The sequence below is a fragment of the Phyllobates terribilis genome, unplaced genomic scaffold, assembly GCF_046119375.1.
Source record: "Phyllobates terribilis strain yellow unplaced genomic scaffold, ASM4611937v1 Scaffold_3__8_contigs__length_932513732, whole genome shotgun sequence".
NCBI classification, from domain to species: Eukaryota; Metazoa; Chordata; class Amphibia; order Anura; family Dendrobatidae; genus Phyllobates; species Phyllobates terribilis.
In genome coordinates this window covers 264065238-264088991 of record NW_027362763.1, presented here as the reverse complement: position 1 = coordinate 264088991, position 23754 = coordinate 264065238, and the positions used below count along the sequence as shown (strand labels likewise).

At 43.6% G+C, this 23754-nt stretch overlaps 1 protein-coding gene across 2 annotated transcripts in view; it reads left to right on the top strand.

Moving 5' to 3' along the window:
* Positions 1–23145, top strand: part of VEPH1 (ventricular zone expressed PH domain containing 1) — a 688962-nt gene extending 665817 nt beyond the window's left edge. For both annotated transcript variants that reach the window (XM_073674780.1, XM_073674781.1), the window contains exon 14: positions 14851–23145. In XM_073674780.1, coding sequence (XP_073530881.1) covers positions 14851–15087 — 237 coding nt within the window. In that variant the 3' untranslated portion in view covers positions 15088–23145. The remainder of the gene's footprint in view (positions 1–14850) is intronic.
* Positions 23146–23754: the final 609 nt, after the last annotated feature.

Sequence of the window (23754 nt, the reverse complement as noted above, 5' to 3'; positions counted from 1 at the left end):
AATGTGCTCCAGGACAGTTACTCACGTGCTGACGGAGCTCAGTCACCTCCAAAGAGAGTCCCTGCAGGTGTTTAGCCAAATCCAGAACCGACACCATGATGGAACAGAAAAAAAAATCTTTCCTTAGAGCATTTGCTGGGCTGGACTTACTGTTATGTTCTGCTACCAGAGCTAAGGAAAGAGAGGAGATCTGTCCCTACGATAGAACTCAGCTTAATCCCTACGATGTAACAGGGGACCTGATCCTGCGATCAGACCTGCTAAAGTCCTAAGCTAGTCTGTACGGAGACCTATAGATGTGGGGAAGGAATCCCTACAAGTACTAAGGACTGTGAGGAAAATGGGACACCTCCTAACAGAAATAGTAGCAGACAGACGAACAAACAAAATATATAGAACATAGAGGTCCGTAGACCAAGCAAACTAACAGAGTTAGATACAGGGCACAGGCTAGCTAGAAAGTAGTTAAACAATGAAGTCCAGCAAAGCCAGAAGGGCGGAGCAGGATTAAATAGGCCAACAAGGTCATGTGACCAGCAAAGGAAAAAAACTAAGAACAAGGTTCTAACATCTGGATCACGGAATGAATTACCTATACGATGGACTACTTGCTAGAGATGGGGTGCACCTTACGAAGACTGGAAAACATGTATTTGGAAGTCGCCTTGCTACACTCATCAGAAGAGCTTTAAACTAGAACAATGTGGGAAGGGAAGCAAAAGGCCAGAAAAAGCCATACAGCTGACAAATACTATTGAGATCTCTGCTACTGGAAGTGGAAAGGAAGAACAAAGACAAAACAATTTAAATAATAAAAATATGGGAGGAAGAGAAACCAATCACAAACTAAAATGTTTTTATACAAATGCACAAAGCATGGGCAACAAACAAGGAGAATTGGAACTACTAATGCAGGAAAAGGAATATGATGTCATTGGAATCACTGAAACTTGGTGGGACGATACACATGATTGGAATAAAAGGCTAAAAGGATACAACTTATTTGCAAGAAACAGACTTGATAAACGAGGAGGAGGTGTTGCATTGTATGTTAGAAAAGCGTATATCTGCACAGAGATTGAAGCTTCAGAGACTGGGAGTTCTGTGGAAACTGTTTGGGTAAGAATACAAGGAAAGAACAACGGAAAGGACACCATTGTAGGCATTTACTACAGGCCACCTGGGCAAGCTGAAGATATGGATGAACTCTTTATGTATCAAATGACCAAGTTCTCCAAAAAATATGACGTAGTGGTCATGGGAGATTTCAACTATCCAGACATTTGTTGGGAATCTCTCTCAAGTAAAACTAACAGGTCAAGCAAATTCTTATCCTCTCTTGCTGACAACTTTATCTTCCAAAAGGTAGGGGAGAAAACAAGGGGATCTGCTACTTTGGATCTAATCCTTATAAACAGGGAGGAAATGGTTGAGGAGGTAAAGGTGGCTGGGACCCTAGGAGGCAGCGATCATGCTATTATAGAATTTTGGATAACTAGAGGAGGAAGACATGTGAAGACTCAAACTTCAAGGTTAGATTTTAGAAATGCAGATTTTAAGAGACTCAGAAAGAGAATAGGAGGGATCCAATGGCTGGATGTCCTTAAGGACAAAAATGTCCAGGAAGGATGGGAAATTTTTAAAAATGAGATTCTCAAAGCACAATCGTTAACAATCCCGAAAAGTAGGAAGAAGAATGGGAAGCATTTAAGGAAACCAGGATGGATGAACACAGAACTTAAACACATGCTAAAAAGAAAGAAAGAAATGTTTATTAAATGGAAAGAGGGAGGCATATCTAAAGAAGATTATAATGCAGTCTGCAGATCCTGCAGGGCACGTATCAGGTTAGCTAAAGCTGACAATGAATTAAGGCTTGCAAGAGATGTCAAAAGCAATAAAAAAGGATTTTGGGGGTATGTCAAAAGTAAAAGAAAAGTCAAAGATGCTATAGGATTTTTACAGGATGAAAATGGAGAAATGGTAAGAGAGGATGTTGAGAAGGCCGAACTTTTTAATTCCTATTTTGCATCTGTTTTCTCTCAGAAAGAAAATGTAACATCAACTGGTCTTCACTGTCCTTTTAAAGGAATAGAGGAATCAAAGTTATCTGTAAACAGAAAGATTGTGAGGGAATATTTAGCTAACATAAATGAGTTCAAGTCTCCAGGTCCAGATGAATTACACCCCAGAGTACTGAAGGAGATCGTAGAAGAAATTTTAGAACCACTCTCCATAATCTTTGAAAATTCTTGGAGAACAGGAGAAGTCCCAGAAGACTGGAGAAGAGCAAATGTTGTTCCTATCTTCAAAAAGGGGAAGAAGGTGGACCCAGGGAACTATAGGCCGGTGTGTCTGACTTCTATACCAGGAAAGATCTTTGAACAAATTATTAAACAACATGTATGTAAGTACATGGATAAGAATGAAGTGATTAACCAGAGTCAGCATGGGTTTGTAACTAACAAGTCATGTCAGACTAACTTAATTTCCTTCTATGACAGAATCACTGACTGGGTGGATCAGGGAAATGCTGTAGATATAGTATATCTTGACTTCAGCAAAGCATTTGACAAAGTATCTCACACCATCCTTATTGAAAAAATGACCAAGTATGCAATGGACCAGGCAACTGTTAGGTGGATTCATAACTGGCTTAGTGATCGGACTCAAAGGGTGGTTGTAAATGGCTTCACATCCAACTGGATGAATGTCTCAAGTGGGGTACCACAGGGCTCCGTCCTGGGACCTGTATTGTTCAACATTTTTATCAATGATTTAGATGAAGGAATTGAGGGTAAACTGATTAAATTTGCTGATGACACAAAGCTAGGAGGGATAGCTAATACTAGAGAAGAGAGAGAGAGGATTCAAAAAGACCTAAATAAACTGGAGCAGTGGGCAGCAACCAACAGAATGGTTTTTAACAGGGAAAAATGCAAAGTACTACATCTGGGCAATAAAAATGAAAAAAGCATATACAGAATGGGAGGAATAGAGCTAAGCAACAGTACATGTGAAAAAGACTTAGGTATACTAATAGATCATAGACTGAACATGAGTCAACAGTGTGATGCAGCAGCAAAAAAGGCAAATACAATTCTGGGATGTATTAACAGAAGCATACAGTCTAGATCACGTGAAGTCATTATCGGTCTTTACTCCTCTTTGGTCAGACCTCATCTGGAATATTGTGTACAGTTTTGGGCACCACATTTTAAAAAAGACATAGACAAACTGGAGCAAGTTCAGAGAAGAGCGACCAGAATGGTGACTGGTCTGCAAACCATGTCCTATGAGGAACGGTTGCAGGATTTGGGAATGTTTAGCTTGCAAAAAAGAAGACTGAGAGGAGACTTAATAGCTGTCTACAAATATGTCAAGGGCTGTCACATTGTAGAAGGATCATCTTTATTCTCATTTGCACAAGGAAAGACTAGAAGCAATGGGATGAAACTAAATGGGAGGAGACACAGATTAGATATTAGAAAAAACTTTTTGACAGTTAGGGTGATTAATGAGTGGAACAGGCTGCCACGAGAGGTGGTGAGTTACCCTTCAATGGACGTCTTCAAACAGAGGCTGGAGAGACATCTGTCTGAGATGATCTAGTGAATCCTGCTTTGAGCAGGGGGTTGGACCAGATGACCCAGGAGGTCCCTTCCAACTCAACCATTCTATGATTCTATGGTCCACGAGATGCACAGATTGTCTCTTGGGTATTTGTGCCTAGCAATGTTAAGCATAGGTTGCGGAGAGAGACAGGGCTCTTGGAGTCTAAGTCCAGGATTCGCCACACTGAGCATGCCCGTGACCTGGCGGACCGTAATTGGTGGTTTGGCAACCACCTGACCCGGTGACCTGGCACCGCCTGATTGGTCCACAGGTGGCGTCACCAATGGTGCGACGGTGGGCAGGGCTTAGTCTTTAAAAGGCCCGCCCACAAACATGGCATTGCTCTCTGATCATAGAGCATGTGATGCTGTTGTGTGGACGACTGTTCCAAGTAGTTTCCATAGGCAGGTAGCTTCGTCTTTTAGTCTGGCTCTGCCAAAGGGGTCGCCTAACACCCCGAGCAGCCTGCAGACGTCCTATCCATGACTATCGCCTGTCAGCCACGTGGAGTAGTACCCTTCAGTCCGGTAGCACGCCGGCTGGAGGTACGTGTACCCGTCGGCGTAGTCACACACGCATCCTTGCGCCGCCAGTGTAGTCCCTGTGCAGTAACAGCTCTACAGATAGTTTTTCACCGCACATATCTCGTGCTGCTAATGGAGATTGTGCGAATTGCTATACCCGTTCCCGTGTGCAGTAACACGGAAGGGTTTATCATTTAAGTTGGTTGCTTTCCTTTCCACCCGGAAAGTGTTCGGCAGCAGCCCACCAGGCTGCATCGCGGACCCCGGGGTCGGTTGCATTACATTATAATAAAGTTGTTTGCAACCGCCCTCCTAACAGTTGCAGTCAGCCAAAAAAACGTAATTCTGGCATTTCAATTTTTTCTCATTGTTAGAGACATATGATGGCTGATTAAATCAGATATCATCTGCCGGAAAGAACGTGGGCTCGAAAAATGATGTAACTGTACATCATATGTCGTTAAGGGGTTAAAGGGAATCTGTCACCTCCTGGGACTTATCTGACCTACTAATATTGGCATACAGGTGATAGGAATAGATTTACATTTCTACTTGTATGCCTCGTATTAGAGGTCTTGTTGCTGTGAAATTTCTTTTTATTTTTTCAAGTTTCTGATGTTTGCAGACCCTGAGCCCGGAAGAAATCCCACCTCCTGTGTTAATTCTAAAGATTTCCCCCTCCCCTGCACATCACAGTGCCCTGTGACATGCAGTCGTCGCGGCCAAATCCCGCGCCAGCGCACTTTCGTTTTTTACACAAGGGGCACTTCTTTCTCCAGTGTATGGTCATTGTACTGCAGGGATCTTGTGCGCAGGCGCCGGTGAGTCACATGACAAGTGTCCGAAGTATTTTACAGAACTTGGCTTAAATAAGGAAATAATCTGTCCTGTTGAATAGTAGCAGAATAAATGCAGAAGGAACTGCGAATGGAGTTCTCATATGCTACAGTTAAAAATAGATAGAATTTAGCTATACCATTAAAAGATATGTTGTATGCTCTCAGTCTAGAAGGAGGATTATTATCCATAAAATCAGTGAAAGCTAAAAGACAAAGTGGCAAACGTGCTATTCTATGAGATTGAACGGGGTAATAGCCATTGTCAAAAGGATAAACAATTATGTGGCTCAGTAGTTAGCACTGCAGTGTTGCAGCACTGGGGTCTACTCTTGAGTTCAAACCCCATCAAGGACAACATCTGCAAGGAGTTTGTACTCCCCATCTTTTTGCGGGTTTCCTCCAGGTACTCCAGATTCCACCCACACTCCAAAGACATAATTATAAGGAATTTAGTTTGCAATCCCCAATGGAGACAGCAATGATAATGTCTGTAAAGTGCTGTGGTATTAATGGTGTTATATAAGCAAGTAAAATAAAAACATTTTCAACACAGAAAAGGATCAGGAGAGACCCTGCACACAAAGGCACAATGACTATATCCACAAATGGCATAGATTACTGAGTCATATACATTAAGGAACTGAAAATGATAATGCAAGGACATATCTGGAAATATAAGCAGAAGATAAAACTGACAGTAGTCAGACTACTTCTGAGCAAATAGACGAGGTAGCATGACAAGTGAGCAGATAGTACCAAACTGAGATAGGTACCTTTCTCATATAAGGCACTAACAGTCAGTGTTTATGACTTCTCATCTTGAGAAGACATAACTCAGCTCTCAAATGGGGAAGCCGATAAATGTATAAAGGTTGATGAGGAAGAAAAATTACCATAAAAAAAAGAAGTAAAAATCAGACAGCATGGAAAGGCTGATGAAACATCTTAGGGAACAGATATGATAGCGGAGACAAAGCTTGTTAAATGAAGAGCAATATGCATGAAAGAAAAAAGATGTCTTAAGACAAAAAGTGTTTGGACTTGTTCAGGATAAAGAACAAAAAAAGGAGGAAATAAATATGATAATGATTGAAAAAAATGTTTTAAAGGTGAATATTGGAGAACTTAGACAAGACATGATGAATATTTTTTCAAATATAAACAAAATCCACAAGGACTCGCACAGACCAAATAAATGTGCTCAGAAGGAAAATTAAGTCATAATATGAAGGTTAACCTTCGGCACTATAATGATATGATGGAGAATTGTTTAATGCCAAAAAGAAAAATCTTTATTGTGAGCGACCAATCCAACAAAATTAACCATCGTTTCGGCTTACGCCTTTTTCAAGGTTACCTATACAAAAAGAAAACATATATGCAGCTATCAATGGTCGTTCTGACTTATACAAGGAGAATAATACAATTATTATAAACATACAAAAGTTATGCTCTCTTTATATTGTGAACATCTTATCAAGTTTCAATCACGGAGGCAAAGGTAGAAAAATAGTCCTGTAGGGATGAGAGTATGACGCGTCCCCTGGGCCGTGGGGCACTCGGTAGCCGGGCCGGTCGGTGCTGGGGGATGTCACAGTGGCAGTGACCCGATCCGTGACCTAGGGCGGTCAATAAAAAAGGGTTATTGAAAGGGGATTATAGTTTTTATGAAATGTTCGTGACGCCACCTGTGGTAATGCACTATATGGAGCCGCCGCTGCAGAGCAGATCCTCTGGAGCTGATGTTAATGCAGCAGAGTTGGTTCAGCTCTCCACAGGTAGAGCTAAGCTCCAGGGCATTGCGGTTATGGTAGATGATGAAGTAACTGTTGTTGTGCAGTGTGGTGCAGGGGATGATGGCGCAGCAATGATTCACAGAGACAGTGGCGTGCAGTCTTCATGGTTTTTACTCACGATTATCACGTTGCTCCTGGTTACAACTGCCATTCATAACCACCCCGTCGTCCAGTGTTTACTCAGGGAGGGGTTCAGCAGACCCGCAGGTAATTCAAGAGCACTTAGCGGGACCCCTTTCTGTGTGTCTTTCTCAATCGTCTTCCTGCGCTGGCTCTCACCCTCCTGCCCTGCGCCTCGCAAACAGTGTCCCAAGCTGGTAACCGCAGATCTTGGCGGGCAACCTGAAGTTCCCTGGATCTTGTGTGGCTACCTTTTTGGTGATTAATTGCAGCTGTGGTAACTACACCCTGAAAATGTAGAAGCCTCCGGTTTCTAGTTGAATATTGCAATTCTTACTAGTTAGGGGCCGGTCCCCTTTGCGACCTGATCCTTCCACTCATGGTAGATTCGGGCATACGGGTGGCCTCCAGCATGGCCCTTACCCCTAGGATCCTCTCTTTCCTTCTGGAGCCTTCTTTCCTGCTCCTCTCCTCTTCAGTCTGACCTCCTGGGCCTCTCTCACTCAGGCCCGCTCCTCCCTGAGCAGAGCTCGTGCAGAGCTCCTGCTCCCACTCCTTCTCCTCAGACTTAGCCCTCACTTCCAAGATGGTTCCCCCTTTTATATCCTCCTAAACTACGTCCTCCACTCACACCCACTACATGGTTCCACCCTCCAGCTAGGGACCAGGGACTGTGCTCTCCCTTAGGAGCAATCTCGCCCTGCCCCTACTGAAGTGGAATGTGTTGGATGCAGGTGTTTGGGTCCCGGGCAGTACTCCATCCTTACCTGAGAGTGGGGTACCACACCTCTGGGTGAGATGCAGTACCTCTGTGGCGACTGAACCCGCAGGAGCGCCACAAGTACATAATAAGTCATCAGTCTAAATAATATCAGGGTGCCGGTAACCATAGGTAATGTTCCTATTCCAAGAGAAACATGGATAGTGCCCCAAATCAGCATATAAAGAGAACCCAAGGTCCAGAAAATAAGTATATAGTAACCATGTGCATCTTAGTAATACTCAATAAGGCCCAAAAGCTCATATGAAGAAACCATAGGTGAGCGCCGGAAGATGTGAAAGATAGAGACCGCTTACCTGTCTCAGTAGTAGGTGCTCATAGCCTGTGAATAGCTTGTACAGGAGCGTATGATACTCCATTATTGTGTAAAGGAAAAGGAGTCTGGCCCTCTATAAGTACGTGTTCCCGGAAAGCGGAACCGGATGTGACGTCAGAAACCAGATCTGACAGTTGCGTTCCACCACCAGAGGAAAAGGAAGAAGCTGCGCATGCGCAGGCTCAAGATCTGCGTTACACTGTGCATGTTACCGTAATGTATATAAGAAATCGCATAGCTGTTGTAAACATTTGCGTCGATAGTATTATGATAAAAATGGATGTTATATAGGTATAGATAAACTGTGGAGGATAAATTTAACACCTATGCAGGAAATGAGTAAGAAGTGAAATAACAGAAAAGAAGAAAAGAAAATGGAAAATAAGGAGCAAATACCTCATGGAGACCTAAGGTACCTGGAAAAAAAGAAAAAAATACATCTTTCCTCTATTCCTTGGCTATGCTCCAAAATACATTTTACCTCATCTTTACTATATACTATTAATACATAATCCTCTCAATCATCTGCAGTAATCTAACTACTCCTCACCTATAAGTATTTATAAGCTGCTTTCACATTCCTCCTCTCCTGCAGGGCCCCATAGCACCTGCTATGCCATCCAACATGGTCATTATGCCCTTTTATGCCTACGACCAGCAATGAGGCAATAATTTAGAAAAGTCCTGCCTCTTTGAGTCAAGCGATGAGTTTTGAATGCTATTGCGGTTCATGACTCTTGTGTCACTGGATGCAAACAGTCACACAATTGATATGGGTCTGTATGAAAAATTTCCAATAGTGTATGTTGCCAGGAAAAACAGTACAGCGTAGAGATTAACACAAATAACCCAGTGGCAAAAAAACAACAGGCCCCATTATAGGTCAGATTGGTCCATCTATTGTTCGACAGATCAGGCACTGCACCAAGGTTTCCGTTTATAATGGAAACCCTTAAAATGAACATTCCTGCTATAGCGCTACAAATCCCAGCATGTCCTGTCTGATGCGGTATACAGGAATTTTTGATCTTTCTGATTAGACTGATGTGCATTTTACTACAATAAATTGATAGAAGACTCAGTTATATATTTTTTCAAGGTGCATTTTAAGTGACATTTATATATACATATTTCTCTATACTTTCACTATATATCACAGCGAGACCATTTGCCACAAACAGGATGACTGTAAGTAAAAGTATGCTACTGTACTTAATTAACAATGCAGTCATCTACAGTGACTAATGTGAAATGTATTGTAATTGCCGGCCTGGTGGTCATGATTCACGTCAAACCTTCTCCTAAATACAAACACTTGTATAATTGCCAACACAAGAGCTAAACAGTAAAAGCCCCCAAGGAGACGGTATGATATAGTACATACAATAAGATTTACAGGCTATGGAAATGACTTTGGTTATTGTCCCAATGCAGCTAAAATAAAAAAAATAAAGCAGCTTTGCAAATAGTGATTTAAAATCTTTCCTGCCATTTTGTGTATACAGCTCCTATGCAGACCTAACGTCTCCATGGTAGCATACAACAAACACACCTGGTGTAGTCTGGTCCGACAGTCATATTCTGTCAGTCAGGTGGAGGGGAATATGAGTGCATCGAAGCACATAGGCCTCAATAGAAGCTGTACAAAGAACAAGATGACTTTTTTAAATATTATTTTGCAAATAAATTGCATTATTGTTTTTTGCCACATTCAAAACACTAAGGAAAATAAGATAATGTGTCTGTTGGGGATTAAGTTATGTGCCAGGCATCAATCACAAGTATTACACTGAGGGCTCGTGCAGACGACCATGTTTTCTGTCCGAGTGCGATCTGACAAAATATCGGTTCGGTCTCGGACCAACATTATTCTATGGGGCCATGCACATGTCCAATTTTCCTCGGACCAAGTCTATCTGAGGAAGAAATCGAAGCATGCATGATTTTCATCCTGAAATCAGATAGCACTCGGCCATGCAAGTGAATGGGTAGATAACAAAAACCGGACCACACTCGGATGACATCCCAGTGCAATCCAATTTTCATGGACTGACAGAATGAAGAAAATAGAGAATTTTTTTTTCCCAGCTTCTCCTCATACGAGAGAATCGGATCACCCTATGGTCACACTCTGATCAAACCCTGATCAGATTGTGATTAGCATAATCAGACTGATTTTCTCAGATGTGAGAAAATACGGTCGTGTGACCCTAATCTAATTGTTACCAATGTATGGTCACAGCAAACAAGGAATATCTAAAATATCTGTGCTCCCCTCATGCTAAGCTGTACTGCAGATAGATCATTGGAACTGTGACAGAATCAGCCTTTTTTTCGTATTATTGAAGATAAGCAATCTCATTCTAACCTCTATTTTATATCCATTAGCTCCTTGTCATGACTCTTCTGACAAAACAATGGGTACAATCAGTAGTAAGAAACAGACATTGTGATTTGCCCCAATACAGATGCACTATGCCTGGAAGTTTTATGGAACGCTAAATGAAAGAGGGCAATAATATATAGGTACAGATAATAAGATAGCAATATTACAAGGAGCCAAATGTGGCCTACAAGTATGCATACTTGTGAGTGAAGCTCCCCATGACAAAGCTCTGTATACAAATCTTGTAGGAAATTAAGACTAGTGACCGCCAGTCAAATAATCTTTCAGGCAAAATTCACTATCTCTGGTCCTAACCTACATCTGCATTCCATGGATAATCATACTATTGGACGGCATTTTTTTTTTTTGGCGTTTTTTTTTTTTAAAGCCTTCGGCTCGATCTCGAGCCATGGTGACTTGATGGATGAATAATCTGTAGGAAGATCGATCTTGTGAAAGCCTAGATAGGTCCAACACGGTCTTATCCACTGTTATCTTGATGGAATCAAGCCATTGGGTTGCTGGTCTTTCTCGATTGGAAGGTAAAATGAAAAGCGCCTTAAAGCATCTCTCCAGCATTTTCTTTTATTTCAGCGCTGGAGTCGTGCAGCTAAGTTCCCTTACCCTAGGTTCATTCTTACCAGCCGCTGCCTTCATCTTTTATCGGCGCCGCTCCAGTCCCGCATCGTCATCTTGTGACTGCAATTTCTTTTTGGCCAGAAGTCAGAGGTAATGGTCATAATCTCTCAAAGTAAGTTTTTGAGAGCCTTGATCTGGCCTCGTTCTGGCTCTCATAGACTTACTTTGAACAGTGACTTCTAGAATGAATCAACAGGTCACAACCTGCAGAAGTCCAACCGGAATGGTGCCGATAAAAGATGAAGATGGAGGCAGATGAGTATAATACTAAAGGCAGGGAACTTAGATTACTTGCAATAAAAAGAAAATCACTGGAGTGGAGCTTTAAAGTTCAATAGCATGAGTATACCTGATGTCCATCTTCATGCACAAATTTGGGATACCCCATTTGCCAGATACAATACTCTCAGTTTATGGTATTCAAATATGAATTTTATGCTGAAAAAATACACATTCCTCTTCATGAAAATAAGGAAAACAATAAACATTGGACTTTTCTTTTAGGTGAAGAAATAAATTTGAGTATCATTCCGCAAACCCCACAGGGTAACATAAGCTAAGCTGTAATATGATCAGTACTATGTAATATTCCTCAACTTCAGTTAGTATTGAAATGTCAGTACGAGCACTGCTTGATACTTGCCCCCCTCAGTAAGAAACTGCATTAGAAGTTAGATATGGCCAAAGTTGTTATACAGACTAAGTGGCTCTCTGTTCTGACAATTCCTGGTAGTTTCTTGACAGATAGAAATGTTTTCACTTTTTTTTAATAATTCTGCTGAGATTGTTCCAAACCATCATGCAATAGGCCAAAATGGCACTTGGTATAAATAGTGCTGAAACTGGAGGGAATAGTCTTTTGTATGTTCCAGTACCTGAATGCTAAATAAGGTATCATTCTGGCTAAATTAATTTTTTTTATATATTTATATTTTTTAAAGTTGTTGCCCAAGAAGCAGAACCTTGTAGAATGCCAAGTTTCAGGAATTCAAAAAGCATAGTGTAAGGCTGACAAAGCTCTGAAGAGATTTATTTATACCCTTTACACTAAACTATTTTACTGCCATATTCAACTAAAAATGTGAGGCAAATTCTTCCATTGAACACAAATGATTTTTTTCTAGATCTTCAGATAAAATTGCGTTGGTCTTATAATTCTAGGGTGCTAAGGTTCCCATGATTTACAATTTCCTGATGTTTTCATTATGCGATTTATGCAAAGAATAAAAATCCTCCTTTCTGATAGAAATTACTTGGCGGCCCCTCTGCTGCCCACTAAGGGAAGCTTCTGCCCTCTCTCATTTTTTATGATCCAGTAGATGTTTATGAAGCAGAATTAATAGCAGCTGTTTTTCCAGCAACTATCGTTTATGGAATTAGTTAGTGAGAGCGATACAAGATGGTAACATGAATCTGTAGATTGTACTGCTTATTCGAAGTGTTTGCGTGCTGGGGATGGCTAGTAACAGGGGGTGAGAAATCTGTTGCCCTTAAGACTGCTTGTTTTTACAGGGACTTCGAATGCATGCAAGATATCTATCACATCGATGTGCTAAACTTTCTTCTTCATATGTGTTGCCCTGAAATCTTTGAGATTAATATAAGCCTTATGCTACTTTTATGATACATAATCTTTGCTTCTACTTTTTAACAAGACCACTAAATATTTTGTAATAAAACACAATAGGTCAAATACCTGATTAAGGCCACGTTCACACGTTCAGTATTTGGACAGTATTTTACATCAGTATTTGTAAGCCAAAATCAGGAGTGGAACAATCAGAGGAAAAGTATAATAGTAACACGTCACCACTTCTGTGCAAGAACAATATATGGGCCCCCAGGTGGTAGTGGGCCCTTCTACACCTTGGGCCCCTGTGCAATGGCTCAGGTTGCACCAATGGTACTGTATGTCTGCCCCTGATTCCCAGCATATTTTATTTATTTATAGTGGTTGCTTAAATACCGCTGATATATTCCATACCACCTTACAGACATGGCCATCACTTATTGTCGCCATTCACCATCACAATCTAAATTCCCCATAAGTAGGTCTTTTGGAACGTTTGAGAAAAACCAAAGTACTCAGAGAAAATCCACACAACCACGTGAGGAACATGCAAACTCCAAGCAGATAATACCCCAAGGGATATTTCATAAATGTCAGTTAAAGGAATGCCTCATTAATTTTAGAATACAATACCAAGCATATAGTACCCACTTATTAGAAAAGAAGCTAATATAATGATACATGAATATTTCCCACTTATAATTATTGAAATAATGTAACCATGTTTCAAAGAAGCATCTGACAAAATTACTTACATGATTTTTAAAGGTAGCACTGGTTTAAAGTGTATGTCAAGGTCCATCACAGTGTGATACACACTCCACAATGTTGAAACTGTAAAATCAAGACGGAAAAGTAGTGGATTTATGAAAATCACAGGATCGATAGACATGGTAATGCTATGCAAATGATCAATAAATGGAAACAAAATTTTCAAAGCATCTCAATTTAATCAGCATTAAGTATGAACGCTACACTTTGATATAAACATACTTGCATAATTTGGTTTCTATCAATGAGGTTATTAATGGTTGTCTGAAGAATATTCTGCCACACTGAATGCACTTGGGCACACAAATCATATTCATCATGATCTCTTTGCAATTGTCGACTAATGACGTTCCAGATGTGCTTGATTGGAGAAAAGTTCAGAGACACTGCAGGACGTAGTATCACATTTAGGCCCCACAGTAGCACAAGCAACATGTGGCCTGGCATTGTCATGTTGAATATTCCCTCTTGAATTTCCAATTATCATTACATCCAAGACAAAATCAGGAGTGATCGATGAAGAGGATAGATCTTCAATTCCAGCGTCCATTGCCATCTTGCTCTCCACAATGATGGCCTTTAGGAGCGGTGGCATGAGGTCAATAGAACGCCTGTAGCTTGATGTCTGGCTCGTAACCCAAAGTTGTACCTTCTGATGGTTTGCATAGATACTGTCATGTGACTTCCGCTTGGTATGTGACATCTAATTTCAGTTCCAGTGCAAAAAGGATCACTATGCGCCATTCTTCAAATCTGATGAGACCACATGGGCAATGTCATTAGAAAGGTTTAACAAGGTAATGTCACACTGGTCCATCTACTAGGATTATGGTAGCATGTATAGTAGACTGACCCCTTTAGTCTTCATTTCAGGTACACTAACATCTCAGAGTTAAGTTAATTTGGTTGTATAACCAGTGGTACAGGCATTTCTCCAAAGTGTCCCATAAGCTGTTTTTCAACAGAACAATACCACAATAGCCTTAACGTGCTACCATGGCCTGCAGTGTCTCTGAAGTTGTCTCACATCTAGCACATCTGGGAACTCATTGGTCGGCAATTGCAACGGAGCTACTGGCAGCTGGTCTTGATAATTTATGGCAGAACACTCCTCAGATAACTATTATTAACCTCATTGATTGTATGCCAAGACATGCAAGTCTGTGTATTTCTGTGAGTGGCACTTCTATTCAATACTGAATAAATCGAGATGTTTTGAAAATTTGGTCATTAACAAATAGCAATAACATGGCTATCGATCCTATGATTTCCAAAATTCCATGACTTTTACTTCTCAGTGTTGAAATTTCAATGTTGAGGAGTGTACTGTATATGCAGAAAAAGAGAAACCCATGATGGACATTCAGGTAGACTGATCATCTTATATATAAGGTGCCAGCCATGGGACTCTCTTTCATGAAATTGACACTATACAACATTTTTTATGAGACCAATATTCTGCTATTGACTTAAAATTTTTGTCTAATTTTCAGAAAGATGATCCTGATGATTGTCCTATTGAGTTAAGCAAAGTTCAGAGTGTCAAAGCTGTAGCTAAGAAGCGCCGGGATCGGAGTCTCCCTCGGGCTTTTGAGATCTTCACCGATAATAAAACATATGTCTTCAAGGCAAAAGATGAGAAAAATGCAGAAGAATGGCTGCAATGTATCAATGTGGCTGTTGCACAAGCAAAAGAACGGGAGAGTAGAGAAGCTACTACTTACTTGTAATTTTATACTCAGCAAGGGACACATTGTTCCATGGCAAAATATTTGTAAGAGATTTATGCTATTGTGCTGTAAACTATAGAAAATGACACGTTGGATGATTACATGACATAAGTCACTTCTGCCCTAAATTACATAATGTTAATTATCAACCTCACTGATTTCACTTATCTTAGTAATGCAGATACGATACAACCTTTACAAAATTTGTACAATTACTGTGAATAAAAATTGTACTAAATTTGTATTTAATTTAAGAATAGAGTATAGCCTTTCAATACTATATAGTCTCTCAATCCAAATTAATAATAATGTTTTGCCAGATATATACCCATGGAGTTTCCTGCTAATATATCTGCCAAGCATTAGTTTTATGAATGTGGACCAAGGCTTGGAGGCCCCCATACACATAGATAAAAGTCATCTAAACCCAGCAACTTATCAAGATTGTTTCTCTATCTAATGTGTATGCATTCCCCATTAATTAGTAAGGATCAGGCAATCTGAATTTAATCACCTGATCCTTTTGTCCTGTAAGCAGACAAATCACTGACAGATTAGTCTGGAAGTGGCTTTCTCTGCTCCACCCATAAAGAACACATGAACGCTCAAGCGAATCCAGTATTTATGTATATAGAGGAGTTAGAAGATTAGTGTATTAAGTGAAAAAGATTCCTATACTGCATGTTTATTTATGTTTCACCCTGTAATCTTCCTTAAATTTGTCACAAAAATGTCATGTACAGTGGCTTGCAAAAGTATTCACCCCCTTGGCATTTTTCGTGTTTTGCTACCTCACAATCTGAAATTCCACAGTTTTTTTTGAGGGTATGCATCAGTTCATGTAAAGAACATACCTACAACTGTGAACATTTTTTTTAATTTATTGTGAAGTGACGCGCCCCCTGGGCCAGTGCTGTAGTGCGGCGCACGTGTGCGCGGGGGAATACCCGGAGCCGGATCCGATGGGGGTAGTAGTCTCCGAGTGGCGGGGACCCGGTCCGTGCCCAGGGTGGTCAAACTAAGTGTGTGGCAGTCTTTGTAGATGTTGTTTAAGTGTCGACTACGCCACCCGTTGATTTGCGGTCGCAAGGCCGCCGCTGCAGAACAGTCCGCTGAGGCCGGTGGTATGTGTGCAGCAATGGTGGTATAACCCCCAACGGGAGAGGTATGGCCTCAGGGCAGCTGGTGCGGGTGAAGGGAGTGATAGAAAGGGCGTCCCGGTACCTTTAGTGCTGGTAGTGCGATGGAACACAGAGACTGATTGCAGTTTTCAATGCTTTACTCACAGATGTTATCAGTGTCAGTACTGCAGGTGATGACAACCCGAGCCGTGCTGCGTCCACCAGGTACGGGGCTCGACCAACCCCCAGGCAGTTCCAGAGTGTGACCTTGAACTCCTTTCTCCGTTCCTTTCTCTGCCCGTCCCCACTAGGGACCCACCCATGTCCAGCTTCCTCGGGCCTTCTGGTGGCGAAACCTATCTCCGGTTTCCCTGACCCTATGTGGCGTGCCTTCGTGGTGAGTGTAGTGAGTGGTCGCGCCAAGACGTGGCCACGACCTCCGGTTCCTGGCTGAGGATAAGTGGCCTCCACCAGTTCGGGATCCGGTACCCTGATCTGCCAACCCTTCACCCGCTGACTCCTAGCGTGTTCGGGTTCCCTCTTCCTTCATGTCTCTGGGCCTTTCTCCAGGTTCCATTCCTTCCTTGTTCCTTGTTCCTTTCCTCTTGTCTTTCTCTCTCTTGCTCCCTTCAGGAGCAGCACCCAGACAGGGCTGCTGCTCCCTGTCACTACTCTTCTCCTCTTTTTCTGTCTGACTGAACTGAACTCCTAAGATGGTGCCTACCTTTTATACTCCCTCTGACACCCGAGCCCAGGTGACTAGCCACCAATGGGCTCCTTCCTATGCCCAGAGTCCCTCCCCTCTCTGCTCCTGCACCACTGGGATATTCCCCCCCCCCTCCCACTCCAGCCAGGGACAGACGCTGTCGTACCTGCACATCTATCTGGTGGGAGTACCGTTGATCTGTCCCCCGGAAATGGGATGTATGTGGTGCATGCAGCTAACTGAGTTCTAGTCCACACTCCATCCTTACCCGGGAGTGGAATACCACACCTCTGGTTCGAGGTGCAATACCCCTGTAGCAGCCGAGCCCTCGGGGTGCTACATTCCCCCCTGGTAAACCACAGCACGTCCTCGGGCTGAAATAGAGTAAAAACAATTTTTAAAGTGTACGTACACATAAAACACATCAACTTTCATCCATCCCTTTATGGGAGGTTTTCTCAACAGCTGGCTAATGCCACCGGAACTCTTTTACAAAAACACTATGTAAAACTTTGGCATCATATCAAATTTCACATTAAGGCATTCTCAAATAAAACATTCTTGAATTCTCGGGTTCTTGGGATCTTGGGATCTGGCCGCTCTCAGTCTTCGGCCAGGTAGAGGGAAGGGATGACCGCTCTCAGTCCTCGGTCAGGTTAGGGATTAGGGCAAAAATAGGCAACAGTTCTCTTTCTGTCCCAACGGGGACCACACTCTTAGTGGAAACAGTCCCACAACAGTCCTTATACCCGGTCGGGTAACTATTTACATCTCCTCTTTTACCATTTACGATTAACGGTGTGCTCCACACGCTCCTTTCTCTTCCTCAGGTTCAGACCCGTCCGGGCCCTCTTTCTCCTCCTCCTCCTGGTACGATTGCTCCTCTTCTTCCTTGACCCGGTGGACATGAAGGGCGTACCACCCCTTCACTCCCTTATGCCTGGTATAGGTGACGGTATCTCCAGGCACCAGGTCCCGTCCACTGTGCCCCTCCGGTAGGTGGGACTCTACGTCGCTCCTGTTTACAAACACCTGGCTTATGGTCTTCGGGTCTTGGATGATGCCCCAGCCACATGCCATGTGAAACTTAACAACAGTCCCGGTGACTCGGGGACCGTGAGCTGTACGGGGGGGTCCTGGCGGGTCCTTGTCTTCTGCTCCACGTTTTTAATGTGGAGCCACTCCTCCTTCACTTTCCTCTCTCTCCGCTCCCGCTCAAACGTTGCCAGTTGTTGGCGGCAGGTCTCATAGTGCCGGGCGGCGCCCGCCCAGGTCTCCTGAGTGAACCCCATCAGGTCTTCTCCAGTGGGGTCCCCCTCGAATTGGGCGTCCTCCAGCGGGGTGAAGAGAGGTCCACGGGCTCCGGAGCTGGGATTAGCGGTTCATCTGGGGCCCTTGCTCCTACGGGATGACTCTTCCTGGAGCGGGGGTTGGTGTACTCAGGCGGCCAGACGAATGGTGTCCCATCCGGGCAGGTGTGCTGCTCATACAGGTCTTTCCCCAATGATGGCACGACTGGGGGCCCCAGCTGGTGTGCAGCGCCCGCGGGCACTCGGCCTTTTAACCAGGCCGGTGACTTTCTGATCGTGCCCGGTGTTGGGGAGCACGGTTCAGGGCGAGGCTCCGCTGCAGAGCTTGCTGCTGGAAGGCTGACTACTGGTGGTGGAGGTACGGTGGGCGGTGCGGCACCCAGAGCTTCGGGTCCCGCGGCGGGAGGTAGGGGCAGGTCCGCGGCCTCAGGGCCCGGAGTAACGGCGTTCCCCTTACTTGTCGTTGCGGCCTCCCCCGCGGCGTCGTCCCCGGCCTCCAGTCCGCTTCTGCTGCCTCTCGGGATCGACGCGGTGCTGGATGGTGGCTGCACCTCCGGTTGGCAGGTCAGCGTGCGCCGGGTCAACTCCTCCTTCCACCCGGCGAGCACGTCTCGTTGCGCCCAGATCATCCTCCTGTTCAGCTCTTCCAACGCGGCCTGCGCGTACTCCGGTTCTTCCTTCTGGAGCACCGCTAGCAGCTCTGCAATCTGGTATGGCGGCTGTGGCGGTGAAGCTCTCCTCCGTATCCGACATCCTCCTCCCCCCTAGTGGACCGTGGCCTACCTTGCGATGATCCTCTTCCGTAGGCCGCGGCTTCGCAGTGGATCGTCAGGGTTGAGGACCTTCCGTCGCGCTCCTGTGACGTCGGCGTCACTGGGCTCCTTCCAGGACCTTACGCAACGTCCGGACGTGAGGCGGGGCTTCAGTTCTCGCGGGCTTTCGGAGTCCACACCCCTCTTCTTCCCGCGCGGCGTCCTCAAGATGGCGCCCAATGGCGGGAAAACTCCACGGATGGCGGGAAGAAGGCAGAAGATGGCGTCGGATGGCGGGAATCGGCTCCGGATGGCGGGAAACGACTCCGGAAGGCGGGAAACTTCACCACAGGTAAGTAAAAAGTCTCTTTTTCAGGCACGCAGTACCCGGTGGTTACGGGCACGAGATCCTGCCTACTACGCCAAAGTTGACGCGCCCCCTGGGCCAGTGCTGTAGTGCGGCGCACGTGTGCGCGGGGGAATACCCGGAGCCGGATCCGATGGGGGTAGTAGTCTCCGAGTGGCGGGGACCCGGTCCGTGCCCAGGGTGGTCAAACTAAGTGTGTGGCAGTCTTTGTAGATGTTGTTTAAGTGTCGACTACGCCACCCGTTGATTTGCGGTCGCAAGGCCGCCGCTGCAGAACAGTCCGCTGAGGCCGGTGGTATGTGTGCAGCAATGGTGGTATAACCCCCAACGGGAGAGGTATGGCCTCAGGGCAGCTGGTGCGGGTGAAGGGAGTGATAGAAAGGGCGTCCCGGTACCTTTAGTGCTGGTAGTGCGATGGAACACAGAGACTGATTGCAGTTTTCAATGCTTTACTCACAGATGTTATCAGTGTCAGTCCTGCAGGTGATGACGACCCGAGCCGTGCTGCGTCCACCAGGTACGGGGCTCGACCAACCCCCAGGCAGTTCCAGAGTGTGACCTTGAACTCCTTTCTCCGTTCCTTTCTCTGGCCGTCCCCACTAGGGACCCACCCATGTCCAGCTTCCTCGGGCCTTCTGGTGGCGAAACCTATCTCCGGTTTCCCTGACCCTATGTGGCGTGCCTTCGTGGTGAGTGTAGTGAGTGGTCGCGCCAAGACGTGGCCACGACCTCCGGTTCCTGGCTGAGGATAAGTGGCCTCCACCAGTTCGGGATCCGGTACCCTGATCTGCCAACCCTTCACCCGCTGACTCCTAGCGTGTTCGGGTTCCCTCTTCCTTCATGTCTCTGGGCCTTTCTCCAGGTTCCATTCCTTCCTTGTTCCTTGTTCCTTTCCTCTTGTCTTTCTCTCTCTTGCTCCCTTCAGGAGCAGCACCCAGACAGGGCTGCTGCTCCCTGTCACTACTCTTCTCCTCTTTTTCTGTCTGACTGAACTGAACTCCTAAGATGGTGCCTACCTTTTATACTCCCTCTGACACCCGAGCCCAGGTGACTAGCCACCAATGGGCTCCTTCCTATGCCCAGAGTCCCTCCCCTCTCTGCTCCTGCACCACTGGGATATTCCTCCCCCCCTCCCACTCCAGCCAGGGACAGACGCTGTCGTACCTGCACATCTATCTGGTGGGAGTACCGTTGATCTGTCCCCCGGAAATGGGATGTATGTGGTGCATGCAGCTAACTGAGTTCTAGTCCACACTCCATCCTTACCCGGGAGTGGAATACCACACCTCTGGTTCGAGGTGCAATACCCCTGTAGCAGCCGAGCCCTCGGGGTGCTACAGAAGCAAACAACAAATAGGACAAAATAACTGAAAACTTTAGTGTGCATAAATATTCACCCCGCCCCTAAAGTCAATACTTTGTAGAGCTCTTTGTGCGGCAATTACAGCTACAAGTCACTTTAGATAAGTTTCTATGAGCTTTCCACATCTTGCCACTGGAATTTTTGTCCATTCCTCAAGGCAAAACTGCTCCAGCTCCTTCAAACTAGATGGTTTCCTCTAGTGAACAGCAATCTTCAAGTCTGTTGACAGATTCTCAATTGGATTAAGGCCTGGGCTTTGACTAGGCCACTCCAAAACATTTACACTTTTCCATTTAAACCACTCGAGTGTTGCTTTAGCAGAATGATTTGGGTCATTGTTTTGCTGGAAGGTGAACCTCCGTCCCAGTCTGAAATCACTGACAGACTGAAATTATCCCTGTATTTCATACCATCAATCTTCCCCTCGACTCAGACCATTGTCTCTGTCCCTGATGCCAAAAAACATCCCCACAGCATGATGCTGCCACCACCATGTTTCACTGTGGGGATGGTGTTCTTGGGGTGATGAGCTGTATTGGTTTGGTGCCAGACATAGCGATTACCTTGGTGGCCAAAAAGTTACATTTTTGGTCTCATCTGACCACAGCACCTTTCTCCATAGATTTGGGGAGTCTCCCACATGTCTTTTAGGAAACTAAAAACGAGCCTTACAATTTTTATGTGTAAGTAAAGGCTTTTTTTCTGCACATTCTTCCATAAAGGCCACCTCTATGGAGTGTATGGCTTATTGTGGTTGTATGGACAGATACTCCAGTTTCTGCTTGGGAACTCTGCAGCTCCTTCAGGGTTACCTTTGGTCTCTGTGCTGCCTCTCTGATTAATGCCCTCCTTACCCGGGCTGAGAGTTTTGGTGGGCGGCCCTCTCTTGGCAGGTTTATTGTGGTACCATGTTCTTTTCATTTGATGACAATGGATTTGATGGTGGTCCGGGGGATTATCAGTGATTGGGATATTTTTTTTATAACCCAACCTTGTCTTGTATTTCTCAACAACTTTGTCCCTGACTTGTTTGGAGATGTCCTTGGTCTTCATGGTGTTGTTTGGTTAGTGGAGCCTCTTGCTTAATGGCGTTGCAGCCTCTGTGGCCTTTTGGAAAAGGTGTGTATGTACTGACAGACACTTAGATTGCACTCAGGTGGACTTCCTTTCACTAAGCATGTGACTTATGAAGGTAATTACTTGCACCACAATTTTTTAGGGGCTTCATAGCAAAAGGGGTGAATACATATGCACATGCCAATTTTTATTTCTTTTATCCCATAAATTTAATTTTTGCCTATATTTTTCTCAGTTCACTTCACCAAGTTAAACTATTTAGTGGTGATGCATCACACACAAATTGGATTAAAAAATATTTAAACTCAGGGTATAATGTAACAAAATAGGTAAAATGCCAAAGGGGTGAATACTTTTGCAAGCCACTGTATAAAGTAAGGACAAGTCTGTTTGTGCAGAAACCACCACTCCATAACTACTACACAAGAAATCCAAGGTGCAGCTTACTGCCTTCACAAAGAATAAGTAGAACCCAAAGGATAAACGGGCAGAATGAAGACTTAAATATACTTGCCTTAGTTTGGATTTCAGCTTGAGTCAAGCGCACCACTGTGTTACAGCCTAGAATACAGGTCATTGTTGGGTTCAATTAGCATTTGCTACTTCTAGAGGGCATCTAAAATATTTTCGAACTTTATTGGTTTGCCTGTAAGAATATTATATTATTTATTTTGAACAACTAAATTTTGGGAATGTTATTTTATTATTTTTACTATTATTACGTAAAACTAAAAGTTTCTACATGAACTCTTGCGCAAACTATAAAACCAGTAATGAACCTTTTATTTCATTTAATGAACACTTTTCTATTGCTCTTCATATGGTCTGTCCATCTCCTACAGGGTTGGATTTTCTTTGATTTTCATATTTGATCAGTTTGTTTTGCTCAGCCTAACCGAATGCATGTGATCAAATGTGTCACGACTAATATTCCAAAGTAAAAGTTGCAGAAACAACAATATTGAAATATAGGACAACTTAATTACTCTCTTATCTAAAGCAGTTTTATGCAGATGATAATTTTTATAAATAATGGTACAATAAAATTCACACCCGAAGCTGGAGTCAAATCTGGAGTGACTTTGGGCCAATACAGCTCCTTCTTTCAATCCTTAACAACAAAGATCCTGATTATTAAGAACAAAATCACTTTGATCTCAAGACTTCTGTAAAGCTGTTTCTTGTGGATATCTCATAGCACACCATGGGGCATACAGTATTTCTGCTGATTGATAAAAAAGAGTGGAAATTTAATAGCATTTTTAGAATAAAAACACTACAATACCTTTCTTGGTAAGATTTTGATAGGAGATTGTTTTCGTTCTAGTGATATATTATGTTATGTTGTCTTAGCAGCACCGAATTGGGAATTAAAAAAAGAATTTTGAGTAAAGACTGCTCTTCTTTATTTGATTTTCAAAACAGTAATATTTCATATTCTCATTTGCTTTTTTTCTATTTCGCCACACTTTGTTTTATTTTACAACGTGCTGTTTACTGATATCTATGTGCCTGGCTTAGAAACCTGAGATATGTATTGCTAGATTTTTTATTAGTTCCATGGGTAGTATGAGTCGCTTCAAAATCAGAAACACAACCACTTTCTGGAATTTATAAAAATACTCCTAGCGTTGGATTAAGTGCTCTCTAAGATTTCTTAACTGTTCATCTGATCATATAACTATATGAAAACCTTCAAATTCTCACATAAAAGTACATTGGCCTACACATCAAAAAATATGTCCTGCAGACATCTCATTCCTACAATTCCTTATTTCTATTAACTGTATATAGATATATATATATATATCAAGTACTTGCCACCGCTATTGCTGCAATCCAGTCCATATGATTGGTAATGAGTGTAGCTAGGCTATAAAATGTAATTTAAACTTTGAAAAAATGTTTTATATATTGTATCCCCAGTGATGCACTGTTAATCAGTGGGGGTCCGAGTGCTGAGACCTCGAT